Source organism: Heterocephalus glaber, unplaced genomic scaffold (genome assembly GCF_053883595.1).
Source record: "Heterocephalus glaber isolate CG9 unplaced genomic scaffold, H.glaber_assembly_v1.0 deba00001509, whole genome shotgun sequence".
NCBI classification, from domain to species: Eukaryota; Metazoa; Chordata; class Mammalia; order Rodentia; family Bathyergidae; genus Heterocephalus; species Heterocephalus glaber.
Window position 1 is genome coordinate 4,158,288 of NW_028258325.1, and position 12,627 is coordinate 4,170,914.

General features: G+C 56.5%; 1 protein-coding gene across 2 annotated transcripts in view; it reads left to right on the forward strand.

Moving 5' to 3' along the window:
* The window catches only part of Crmp1 (collapsin response mediator protein 1), a 56,115-nt gene that overhangs the window by 1,462 nt on the left and 42,026 nt on the right, over window positions 1–12,627 (forward strand). Inside the window, exon 1 of one of the 2 annotated variants that reach the window (XM_013073112.3) lies at window positions 1,546–2,415. The exons of the other annotated variant lie outside the window; for it this stretch is intronic. Within the exon in view, the coding sequence (XP_012928566.1) occupies window positions 2,377–2,415 (39 nt within the window). The 5' untranslated portion in view covers window positions 1,546–2,376. Of the gene's footprint in view, window positions 1–1,545; window positions 2,416–12,627 lie in introns of those variants that run through there. 2 annotated transcript variants of the gene reach the window in all.

Below are 12,627 nucleotides of genomic sequence, written 5' to 3' on the forward strand. Positions count from 1 at the left end.
ATGGAAATCGGGGAGGGCTCCCTGGAGGCGCAGCCGCGGGCGGCCGCCCCGGGGGTTCTCGGCGTTTGGCGTGGGGGGCCGCGGGCTCCGCCGCCCGGAGCTCTCCGCGGTCCTGAACCCGGGACCCGGCCGGGGGGGTGCGGTGGTGGTGAGAGTGCACAGTCGTCTCCTCCTCCCACCCCTTCCTTAACTCGCTCTGCCACTTCTCCTCCCCGGTGGTCTGACCACCTTGGGATGTGGCTCCTGGCTCCACCCGGAACCAGCCCGGCGCTTCTCCGTTAACCCTCGGGGTCTCCACCTGCGCGGGTCTCCCTTCCTTGAGGCGTGGCGAAGCGGCGGGGTGCGAGAGCGCTTTGTGCAGGCTGGGAGCTGTCCACGAGGCGCGTCCCTGCCTGGGCCGTGGCCGGTGTCGCCGGCGCCATCCTGGCCCTGGGCTGCGCCCGGGAACCCTCAGGGTACGCGGGTCGCTTCGCCTCGCCCGATCCCACCCACCCTGGCTCCTTCCTGTCCCCGCTCCGGTCCCCGATGCCCTGACTCTGCGGTCTCTTAAGGCCCGGACAAAGGTGGCGCCCGGGCACGCAGAGGGCACTCTGAGTTCCGGACCATGGCACGGAGGGGCTCTCGGGCCCCCAGGAGGGAGCATTTGACTTTCTGCGAGCCGAGTGGCTGCAGGTTTGGGGCGGCCTCTCTGGTCCGGCTCCGCCGCCGGTGCCGGCCCCTCCCGGCCCGCCGGCTGGGCCCCGAGCTGGAGGAGGGGTTGCTGGGCGCAGGCGCGCCGCCTTCGGCAGCGGCGCTTTGTACCCCGAAGTCTGCTTGGGAGCAGCGATCTGTTTGGCCAGCCTGGAGCACGTGCTCCTCCCCTCAGCTCGCACGTGGCCCTGTCCCCAACCCGCAGCTTTCTTACCCAGTTCGCCGGGCGGACCCCAGGCGATGCGCGGAACCTCAGAGGGTGGAGGAGTCAGAGAGAGGGCCCTGCTCCCACTTGCATTTCCGGTCACCCGGGAGCGCGCAGGGTCCGCTCAGAGCCGGGCTGGAAAGGTGGGGTTGGGGACACCTAGAGCCCAGCGCGGGGACAGGGCTTCCACCTGCTGCTGCGCTTCCGCCCTTGCGTTTTACCCCTGGGGCACATAATTTTACCTCAGTAAGCATGTTTTCCGCCTAAAATGAGGACACTGGACGGCGCTCCTGGTTGTGCTACGTGAACCTACGGCCCCAGGACATTTTAAGACCGAATCTCCGGTCCCGGGTGGCCTGAGGAACCGACCACACGGATGGAGCCGGGATTCCAGCCCCCATCCGCACGCGGAGGGGCTTTACCAGGCCGGGCCCGCCCGCCCTCGGGCGCAGTTTGAAAGCAGGAGAGCTGGTTCACCTCACAGGGCTCCTCAGTCTGGATTTTAGCGGCAGGGAAGGGTGGCGCTGTATTCTGCCTGATGGGTGGGGGCCGGTCCAGTGCTTTCGGGGCTTCCTGCGGCTCCACCTTCCCTCCCTCCCGCGTCCTTTCTCCTCTCCGGAAATCCATCGGGCAGTGTCCTGGCTTCCCGCTCACCCGTCCGGGGCTCCATCTGGGTGACGTCCCTGGGGCTGCTGAGCACCCTGCCGCGTCCCCCCCTCAGGTCCGCAGGGCCGTGGGGGCACTGGGCTTGGCCTTCCCTCTCGGCCGCATCCCTCTGCCCGGGAGGCCCTCCGGAAGGCAGCTCGGGGAGTAGGGTCGGGAGGCGGCCGGGAGGCTTCAGGGAGGGAAGCGATGGAGGGTCTGGGATGAATAACCTCCAGTGTGGGATGGGATATTCAGGGAGAAGGGCCAGCGCGAATCTAAAGGCTTGGAGCTGGCGAGGGAAAGGGCTTGGTCCCTTCTGGGAGAGGCGCAGGGGACCCCGGGAGGCAGTGGAAGGAGTGGCCGGAGGGGCGGTCGCTGGGCGCGGTCGCCCCCCCCCCCGCAGGTCCGCACCGCCTCCCGCGCGCCCGAAAGCGATTTCTTTCGCTTTTAAGCGCACCACCCCCCACCCCCCCTTTCTGGGGAGCGCGGCCGGGCTGCGAGGGCGCGCGCGCCGGCGGGCGGGGCGGGCTGGGGTCGGAAGGGAAGCGCTTCCTGGTTCGAGCCGAGAGGGGCGAATCGGCTCGGCGGCCGCCGCGGGAGGAGCTGTCTGTCTGCAGCCCCCTCCTCCCGCCCTGCCTCCTCCTCCTCCCGCCCTGCTCGAGCCGCGCGGCGCTGGCAGCGGAACGCGGGCCACAGCCGGGCATCCTCGCGGGCACCCGGGCGCGCCGATTCGCGCCTCCCTCCGTGGCCTCTGGGCCTTTGTCACCGCGCCCGCGGGCCCGAGAGCCAGCGCGACCGAGTGAGGCCTGCGGCCGGGCGCAGGGGCCGGAGGGACCATGTCCTACCAGGGCAAGAAGAGCATCCCGCACATCACGGTAAGCGCCGCGCCTGGGGGCGTGGGGTGCTCGCCGCCGCCAGGGTCCAGATCCACGGGTGGGGGCTGCGGGGCGCCGGGGAGGCTTCCTGCGTCGCCTCGGGCGGGGCGGGGCCGGTCTGGGCCCGGCAGCCCCCTCCCCCGCCTCTGGGGACAAAGGGGGCGCGTGGCGGGGCGGGGCTGGAGCTGGGGCCCCTCTCCCCGTTGGCGGGCGGCCCCTTCTCCGCGCGGGCTGTGCCGGAGGACGGCGCGGCCGGGACGACGGCTGAACAAAAGAGGGAGGGGCGCGGGGTCCGAACCCCCTCCCGCGGCCCCTGCGCGGGCTTGGGGAGGGTGCGGGTGAGCGCGTTTCCTGCACCTCCGCCCCTCCTGAGGAAGGGAAGAGGTGAACCCTGGCTCCCGCCCCCAGCCCTGCGCGGGTGGAAGTCCAGACGGGCAGCGCCATGATGGAAGCTGGTTCCCACCCCTGCCCGCAGCTCTGAACAGCCTCGGGGCGGCCCTGGTGGCAGTGACTCCCAAGGGTTAACTCCGGCTGAGGCTGCACCGCCCAGCGTGGGGAACTGCGGAGTGGGCTGAGCGGTCCGGCTGGGTCCCTGGGTGTGGCCGGAAACAAAGGAGCCCTGGTCTTGAGGCTTTGTCTTGGCGGGGAGCTGAGGGCTTAGCTGTCAGGGGCCGATGGGGCCTCCACCTCGGAGTCAGAGTCCAGCTGACCCGTGCCGGAGATGCCCAGACCCCTGCAGTGGGAGCCCCAGGCTGTTCCCAGAGTGGTGGAATTCCCCAGGGCCACTCCTGCGGTGAGGACGGAGACCTGCCAGCTCTCTGGTGCACTTTTGTGGCTGGCATGGGGGCAGCCCCAGGGCCGCCTGCAGGAGGGCAGCCTTGGGTCAGCGGAGGGACCTGGCATGTTCCACACAACTGGCCAGGCAGTGCGGCCGTGCTCCTTTGAGGGAGACTTTGTCAGCTTGAAGCACCCAGAGGCTGGACCATGGGTGGGGTGCAGGTGAGGGAAGGGCCTCCCCTTCACTGCCCCGTGTCCACCCAACTTTAGGTGGGTATTGAGCTCACGACTTTCTCCTGGTCACAGCACCTTCAGCTCTTGGCGTCAGGCCTTTGCTAAGCTCCTGTCAAGGTGTGACCCCGGGTGCTCTTTCCGTCTCCGTGCTCTGCCCTCCAGGACTCAAGGTCAATCTGCAAACAGCTGGGAGAGTCCACCCCAGGAAGGTGGCAATGCAGGGCTAGGTGATGCAGGAAGCAAGCATGTCCCCCTCTGGGGACCCTCAAACCTGCCCTCGTGGCTGTGTGCCCACGGCAGGTCTGTGGCCCCCAGGTTGCCAGTGCCCAGATGGAGGCCTAACAGATGGTCTGGGAGGCAGGTCTGAGGGAATGCAGTCCTTGAGTGGCACACCCTCAGCCTGGCCCGCCACAGGGCCTGCCCTGCTGTGACCCTCTGCAGTGGATGTGAGCTGCTGGCCTTTTGCGCCAGATGGCTCGGGGTGTGCATTTCTGTGCTCCTCTCCACACCTTGGTGTCCTGACAGCCACGGTGGGTACCCTGCGGGGCTCCTGAGCATCCTCGGCCACCCCGAACCCTGTAGGTGTATGAGGTACACCTGACTGGGAAGGGTGCAGATCTGGCTTTGGTCCTTCACGGGAAGCAAGAGGCCCCTCTGAGGGTGAGGGACACTGCAGGGAGGCCCTGTAGGGGTGGTGGGGGATGCTGAAGGTGATGTGTGACCCAGAAAGGGGCCTCGCCCTGGAGGGCTCCTTGTTCATTTGGTACACATTGTCCTTCCCAGCCAGAAAGACCTGTGATTTTAAGGAGAAAACAAAACACCAGACAGGACAGATGAGGGTGGGGCTGCTTTATGGACCCTTCAACTGCCCGAAGACCTTTTGCTAATAATGCACTTGTCACGAGGGGACCAGATTCTTTCCACAAATGCCACTACGGCTTCCCAAATGCTGCACTCCTCGCCTGTCCCGCAGCAGTCACTCGGGGAGTTATCTGGTAACAAGCACCTGGTGTGGGCAGCGCACCGTGCTAGGCTGCAGGAAGTGGGAAGAAAGAGGTGGCCTCGCCCTCGCAGACTGGAATGGCCTTGAAGGGGTGACATGCAGCGGGCTGGAGGAAACCCCAGCAGGGACACTCAGCCTGCTCCTGAGAGGACTAGGGCCGAGGCGTGGAGAGGCCCCGTTCTGTGTGCAGCCCACCTGCAGTTAGAGCAAGGCCCAAGCCCCGTGGAGAGAGCTGGGGCGTCAGGATAGGAGGTGGTTCCCGGGAGCAGAGGCGGTGGGCACAGCTCTCACCGGCAGCCCCTGGTCCCCTGTACTTGATGCCTGCTCTCCCACTCTGTGCCCTCTCAGTCTCTGCTGTCCCATTTGAAAATGAGCATGAAGATCCCAGCTTCACCAGATTCCTAGATTCCCAGAATCCCGAGATGGGTTCCAGAGTAGGGAGGAGAAGGGGTCAGAATGGACTGCAAAGGGCGGAGACCAAGGGCTGAGGTGGTCGGGGAGCCCTTTGCTCTTTTCTCCATCTCAGCCTGTTTCTGAGGACGTGGACCAGCCTGACAGGAAAGGAGGAAGGGAAAAGCTCAGACACTTAGCTTCTGCCCTCAGGGACGGTTTAAAATCTTGATGAAGCTCTCTTTCTTGTGTAGCTTTTTTTTTAATGAATGGCACTGCTGGGGATTAACTTCGCTGAAGCTGTTTCTAGGTGCCCGGTGTGCATCAGCAAGTACAACATCCTGGGTGTGGCTCTGGGCAAACAAAGGCACATGGCTGTGAGGCCCTGCAGAAGTTCCTGGCTCCAAAAGGGGAAGCCTGCTCGGTGTGTGTGTGTGTGTGTGTGTGTGTGTGTGTGTGTGTGTGTGTGTGTGTGTGTGTGTGTGTGTGTGTATGTGTGAGACGTTTGTACACCACTGTGGTTGCAGTTACTACTATTAAAAATAGGACCCAGGGGGCTGGAGATTTAGCTCAGTGGTTTTGCCGCCTGCCTCGCAAGCACAAGGACCTGAGTTCAATCCCTGGTACCAAAAAAACCCCACAAAAATAGGACCCAGGGAGCGCTGGTCACGCCTGCTCTTGCACTAGTCCAAGCCTTCAGAATGACTTCCTGGATTGCTGACTTGGTTCTCAGACCCTGTCACAAGGAAGGCAGCTGGGATGGATCATCCTTGTTTCCCAAGAGTGGCCTGAGGTCCAAAGACACCTAGTGGCACATCCAAGTCTTGCTTCAGGCTGTGGGGAAGGATCTATATTCAAGTGCACCTTCAGGAGGAGAGCAGATGGGTAGCTCCACCTGCCGAGAAAACCACTGTGTGTATGTATTTGTAAATGGTTGTGTGTCTGGTGTGTAATGTGTGTTTGTGTGTCCATGTGTGGGCGTTAGATCATTCAGTGTGATTTGTGTCACTGAATTAGTTTCTCTAAGGTGCTGAGTGCAGGCAGCCCTGGGAGGCCCGGGGTCCTGCTTCCCAGGATGGGGTCCCGTCTGGTGTGGGCTTTGGTCTCCCTTTGTGCACGAAGGGTTGGAGGTGCACGAAGGGTTGGAGGTGCCTGCGGTCACATGATGTGTCATGAACGCTGTGAAGTCTGGTGGAGGTAGAAAAGCAGATGTGAGTGTCCCAGCAGAGCACAGTGCAAACCTGCCAGTGGTCAGATTACCAGAAGGGAGCTTCTGTCATCCAGCGTAGAGAAGAAAACACCCAGATCAGGAAGGGAGATGTGGGCTGTATTGTATTCTAAGGAAAGTTTTGTGTTTAAGTCAAATTCTTAAAAAGTATCTCAGAGGGAACATAAAAGTGATACTGACTTATGACATCTCTCACAACTCTCACTTTAGCCCTGAATGCTTGTTTCTTGTAATGAACTTGGTCAGGACTTAACGTGTGGAACACATACAGGAGTGTGCCAGGCATATTGTAAGTGACAGGTCATAGGTTCTTTCTCCAAACTCTTTTTTTTTTTTTTTTTTGGTACCAGGGATCGAACTTGGGACCTTGTACTTTCGAGGAAGGCAGCAGAACCACTGAGCTAAATCCCCAGCATCCAAACTCTTTTCTCCAATCTTTGAGGAAATAAAAATTCAGAGTTTCAGCTAACGATCAGTGTTGGCCACACATCCCTTCTGTTCTTTGGACTGTGCAAGGTCCCTTAGGAGCTTGAAGTATACACACAGGAAACAAGCTAAGGGTGCTAAAGGACAAACTACATCAAAGCACTGGAGCCAGAGGAGCTCAGTAGAGAGGATCCAGCATGGGCAGAAACATGGAGGTAGCGTCCCTGGGTACAGAGGGTGCTAAATGCCAGGGAGACACATGGGACGGGTGGGAACACCAGGGATGGGACCTGGGCAGGAGGAAGATGACCAAAAGGGTGAGGGCCCCCACACAGCTAAATCAGAAGGTGAAGCACTTGGTAGGAGTTTGAATGGGTGGGGAGGTGGGCAGATTCTGTGTGGCTTTGGAAGTCGGGCAGGATGTACCCAAGCTGATGGAAATGGCAGCCTCAGACTCTACTGAGTTATTTGATCTTGAGCAAGTGAAAGAGTTAGATGATTCAGGTCCGAGTTATAGGATTCTCTGACCTTCACCTGAGGGGAACAGGGAGCCACTAGAAGTTCTTAAGCTGGGAGGGAAGCAGGACATAAGAATGTGGATTTAGAAGTCACACTGTGTGGGTTTGCATCCTGATTGCTGCACATACTAGAGGTGTAATCCGGGCAATTCACTTACTCTGTGCACCAATTTTGTCCACACAAGTTTATGTTTGTAAAATGGGAAGAAGAATAATAGCTTATAGGATTTCCCCCCTGGAATGTAGATGACAACATACATAAAATTCTTACAACAATGCACATAGCAAATGCAATGTGAGAGCATATTATCAGCCCACTGGGCCAGTGTATTTGCTTTGTTCCGGCACACAACCATAAGATCTCAACAGCACCTGTGTTTATTTCTTGTTAGTGCTGCATGTGGCTGTGGGTGGCTATACTTTTGGCCCTAGCTGCTGGCAGATGCTGGATCTGCTGAACATGTTGCCTCATTTTGAGACCTAGGTGGAAGGAACAGAAGAACACAAGACATCGGCAGCAGCCTGAGATGTCACCAGGAATTCCTGCTCAAATGTGGCCCATTTCATATCTGATCACAGTCTGCTGGTGAAAGTGTCATGTGTCCCAGTCCTAGGTCAATGTGGAGAAGCCCAGAGTGGGTCTTTCTGGAGGAAATGTGAGGGTCATATGCAAAGTTCTGGAGCATAAGGGACGCTAAGAAGCACCTGCTGAAACTGATGCTGAGTAGTCAGGAAGTATGGGAGTGAGAAGGGAAAAGAGGCACAAATGTGGCGCTTGAGACAATTGGAAACCAGGAAAATGCAAGACACTGCAGCCACTGGTGCTGAGCCCATGTGCTGCGAGCGCACATGTCAGCTGACAAACTCCTCTCCAGATGTGCTGCTCAAAGTTGATTAGTGTGCAGTTTGTTTGCCACAACCAAGCCTGCAAATGGCCTTAGCAACATCTTGCAAGTGTGGCCCTGAGCACCCACAGCAGGAAAGTGCTGAATTCTGCTCTAACTTGCCGTGAGTAAAAAGGGACACAAGCCATGGAAAGGGGACTTCAGAGGACTTTGCCCTGAGCTTTTAGGAGAACAAGCTCTGGGCAGTGGACAGCGCTGTGGTGCTGAAGAGTGAACCAGTGCGGCCAGGACAGTGGTGGCAAACCTATGGCACAGGTGCTGCAGTGGGCAGCTTGTTATCAGTGAAAGCTTTAAAAGGTTCACCATCACTGGGCTAGGTGCTGCCCAGGGCTCCGGGAGACAGAGACACTATGGGAGGGAGGGCATGGTCGTGGTTGTGGACTTCATTGGTGTTGTTTCATCTTTCAACCTTTCAAGAATGCTGCCAGAGTTTGTATTATGTGAAAGTATTCTCTGCCCTAGGGAGATGTAATAACCAAATCATACCTTTGCTCTAGGAAGAGACAGCTTTGGATTGGTGCGGATGGCTTGCATGGATGTGGATGGGCTGGGTACTGGGCTGCCCTGTAGAGAAGATGATGTAGAAAACAAGAACAAGCAGGTAAATGGAGGGAAACAATAGATGTGGAGATGGGGGTGCAGGCCTGTAGAGCGTTCTACTGGACTAGGCTCCCCTCCATTGGTCCTCTGGCTCTCTGGAGCATCCCTCCTCCTGGGACTGGGTTTGTGAGCACTCCCACCTTGGCATCTGTGGTTCATCTCTGGTCCATCTGCTCCCCTTGGAGCAGCTGGAGGACTTGGAGGTCTGCCCTCAGCCTCTCCTCAGGAGCACGCTTACACATTTGCATACCAGTAATTCATAGCAGGGGCTCCCCACAGTGGGACTGGGTGGATGAAGCTGAGGTTGCACACTGTGCTTCCTGGCTGAATGAGGTTTCAGCTACACCTGCACATGGCCTTCCTGGACAAGCCCATCTGTGGGTGGCAGGAGATGGGGTGGCAGGAAAGCTTCGGGGCTCAAAGAAAGAAGGGAGGGGAAGCTTCTAAAGTGGCACTTTGGCAGTGGGGAGATGGCAGACTAGGGACCCACAAAGGTGTTTCTTCCTTACCAAGGGCCTCTCTTTTCCAAAACTGACCCAGTTCTTTATTGCGCATCAAGCATGATTTATAGTTACAGTGTTCGGATTTTCCTTTTCTTTTTTTAATCCTTTTTTTTTTGGTTCTACTTTTTATCTTACTTTTCTTTGCTGAGATGCAATACCTGACACCCACAACTTAAAAGAGGAAAGGTTTATTTGGCTCACAGTTCGTAGGGGTTTCAGTCCATAGGCAGCTGGATCCAAGGCAGGGCGGCATGGCAGAGGGACATCATGGAGGAGAAACAGTCCATGGCATGGCAGGCAGGAGACAGAGAGGGAGAGAGAGAGGGGGGAGAGAGAGAGAGAGAGAGAGAGAGAGAGAGAAAGATATCAAGGATGGAGGGATAGATTTTTCCAGGCCACACTACCAGTGACTCACCTCCTTCAACCGGGCTTCGCCTCCCAAGCTCACATTTAACAATAAATTCATCAGTAGACTAATCACAACCCCATGATCCAAGTATCTCCCAGAACCCCCACCTATGAGTACATGAGGCTTTGGGCCGACATCTAGATGTAAATCAAACACTTTATTTCTACACATGGCACACAAAAAAGAATTTTTAAAAAACTTTAATGATTGGGTGCCAGTTTTTAGCACGGTTTAAAACTTTCTAGTGTCATAGACTTCAAGAAACTGAGAAAAACCAATGGAAAGTTTTTTCCTGCTTCCTCAAATGTCTGAACACAGAACAGGGCACAGAGTATTAGATCTTGTAGGCCACTGTTCAATGCATGGAGCGCTTTTACATGTTACCTCACACAGTCCTCTGAGGTTGGTACTTGACTGATTCCGTTTGCAGCTGATGAGACTGCTGCCTCCTGAGATAAGTCCCTTACCGAAGGCCATGTGGCTGGGAAGCAGGAGCTCCCTGTGTTGGAGGAGGTGGAAGTCAGTGGGCAGAGTGGATCTGGCGGGTGATCCAGCCACAGGAAGGCTGTGCTGAAAGCACGGGGCTGTGAAGGTGCAGTTTAGGGAGTCAGGACAGTGGGAATGGATGAATATAGGGAGTCAAGGCTGAGAGAGGGCAGGATGAGGCTGCAGGAGTCTAAGAAGGTGTGCGTTGTCCTACAGGGAGGAGAAATCAGTGACTGGTTCTGAGCAGAGGTGGAGCATTTTTGCATTTGTGTTTCAGAAAGGTCACTCCAGCTGTCATGAGCAGGGACAGATGGACGGCAGGAGAGGTGAGGGACACCCTGGGGAGTTGCAGGGGGAGATGGGAATTGGCTGGTGGCTCTGAGAACATTTTCAGAGCAGGTGCAGCTGGACCTGGCAGAGCATTGAGGCTAAAGTGTGCTGTGTGCACAGTGCATGTGCTGGAATCTTGGTCCCCATAGCGTGGTGTTGGGAAGCAGAGCCCAAGGAGAGGTGTTGCGGTCCTGAGGCTTCGCCCTAATGAGCGGATGAATGTGGTCACCGGGGGCTGGGCTTGTTAATGCAAGAGCGAGCTCTTTCAGCAGTGACTTCAGCCCCTCTCCTTCTTGCCAGTGTGCGCTCCTGCCCTTCTGGCCTGGAGGACGTGGTGCAAAAGTCCTCGCCAGATGCCAGTGCCATGCTTTCGGATACTCCAACCTCTATAGCCATGAGCTGAATAAACGTGTTGTTTATAAAGTCCCCAGTCTCAGGTGTTCTGTTACACCAGGCAAAATGGACCAAGACACAATGTTTGAAGTTAGAAGGGAAAGATGAAATTGAGCCTTTTGATAAGATTTAGCAAGGATTTTTTTTTTAATCAGGCACTGTTCTAAGGGCTTTTCCATGTTTTAATTCATTGGATTTCCATAATCCTTTGATGTCACGGTTGGGAAACTGAAACATGGAGGTGAACTTGTCCATGTTGCAGGGTCGAGAGGTGTTGCCAGTGTGGAGCCCCGCTGTCTGGCCCTGCCCAGGTGTCCTCAGCCACTCTGCCTCGTGGGCACACGAGTGTTCAATGTGAAGACAGCTGGCCTGCAGGAGGCATTGCCTGTGTCAGCTAGATCAGTTAGGTAAATGATATTTACTGTTCTGCCCCAGACAGTCTGCCCAAGCTTTCAGAGCCCTTGAATCTGCCTGATGCCCTGCCATCAGTCCCAGCAATCCCACCGGGAGGGCAGGTGGTGTGCAAGGCACAGGGCACAGGTTTGAAGAGTAGTCGTGTTTCTTATCCCCACTTTACAGAGGAGGAAACTGAGGCTCAGAGGTAATAACCAGATGCAGAGGACACTGCACTGGCCCACCCACCAGCAGGGAGTGGGGTCATCACTTCAGGTACCAGTGCAGCCAGGCTCCAGTCATGGTTCCACTACCTCTTGGCTGTGTGATCTTGAGAAAATTCCTTCCTGTCTCTGAGTTTCCTCATTTGTAGCAGTCGTGCTCATGTCATGAGAAAGGTGGTTTAAGGATTAAAAGTGAAAAACTCATGCAATGCAGAGCTGATGCTTAGTGTGAGTTTTAGGAGTATGATTTTCTTATAGGCAAAGCCTTTCTGTTTAGATTTCTTCCTGTGAGGTAAAAAGCAGAGACAAGCAGGTACAGAACTGGGTGGAGATGTGGATGTGGAGAGAGCCAGCATCACCCTCTCTCAGGCAGATTGAAGGTCCCCCCAATCCTGGGGTCCCAAGAGAAGCATGTTATTTTGAAAGTCCGCCCATCTAATGGGAACATTTTCCAGAGCATCTACAGGTGTGATGGGGCCTGAGATCCTGATGTTATAGCTGTAGTTGTCACAAGCTGTAGTTGAAACAAGACTGCATCCCTGGGGACCACCTGCATTTCTAATTCTTCAAAAAGGAAAAGCCCCTCTGCCCCCCACCCAGGCAAGGGGAGAGTGAAGTGTGATCATTAGTTTTAGCCTCATATACATGGCCACTTCCTGGCTTGCTTCTGTGGATGATGTGCCAAAGAGCTGCAAGCAGGAAGGCTATCTCTGGGGCAGAGCCAGAGGCACATGGGATGCTTTTATGTGAACAAGTGTGAGTGTGCAGCTGGGCTGCATGGCTGTACTTGCCCTTGCAAGGAGGATAGAAAGATGATGGGGGGGGAGCCTGGGGTGGATGGGGTCAGGGAGGAGGAGACTCCGATCAGTAAAGGTCGGACCCGAGTCACTTACAGTTACAAAACCTCTCAGATATGCAATTCTTGTGGCTTCCGGCCCAAAGCCTCCATAGTTCACTCCATCAATTCACTCTGATGCAGTAGTGCTGTGTAACAAACATCCCCCTCTAAATTCTGGCTGACAGCAACAGATAACTTTACAGCCTCAGTGTCTTTGTGGCAGAGGCTTAGTGGAGCTTAGCCACATTTGTCTTTAGGCTTCTGTTTGAGTAGAGTGTGTGTCTGCAACCATTAATCCTGATATGACAACTTCACTGGATTAAGGAACATCAGGTAGAAAGTAGAGTACAGTTCTGGGTGTGTCTGGATGGGTGGGTTACAGGGGTGTGATCTTGGTTGGGGTCTACCTAGCCCTTCTTCTCTAGCTTTGGCCCCCCGCTCCTCAGCCACCATGAGTTAAGCAGTTTTGCTGTGCTGCACCCTTCCCCCATGATGTTCCTGCATTGGACCCAGCCGATCATGGACTGAATCCCCGAAACTGCGAGCTAAAAGATC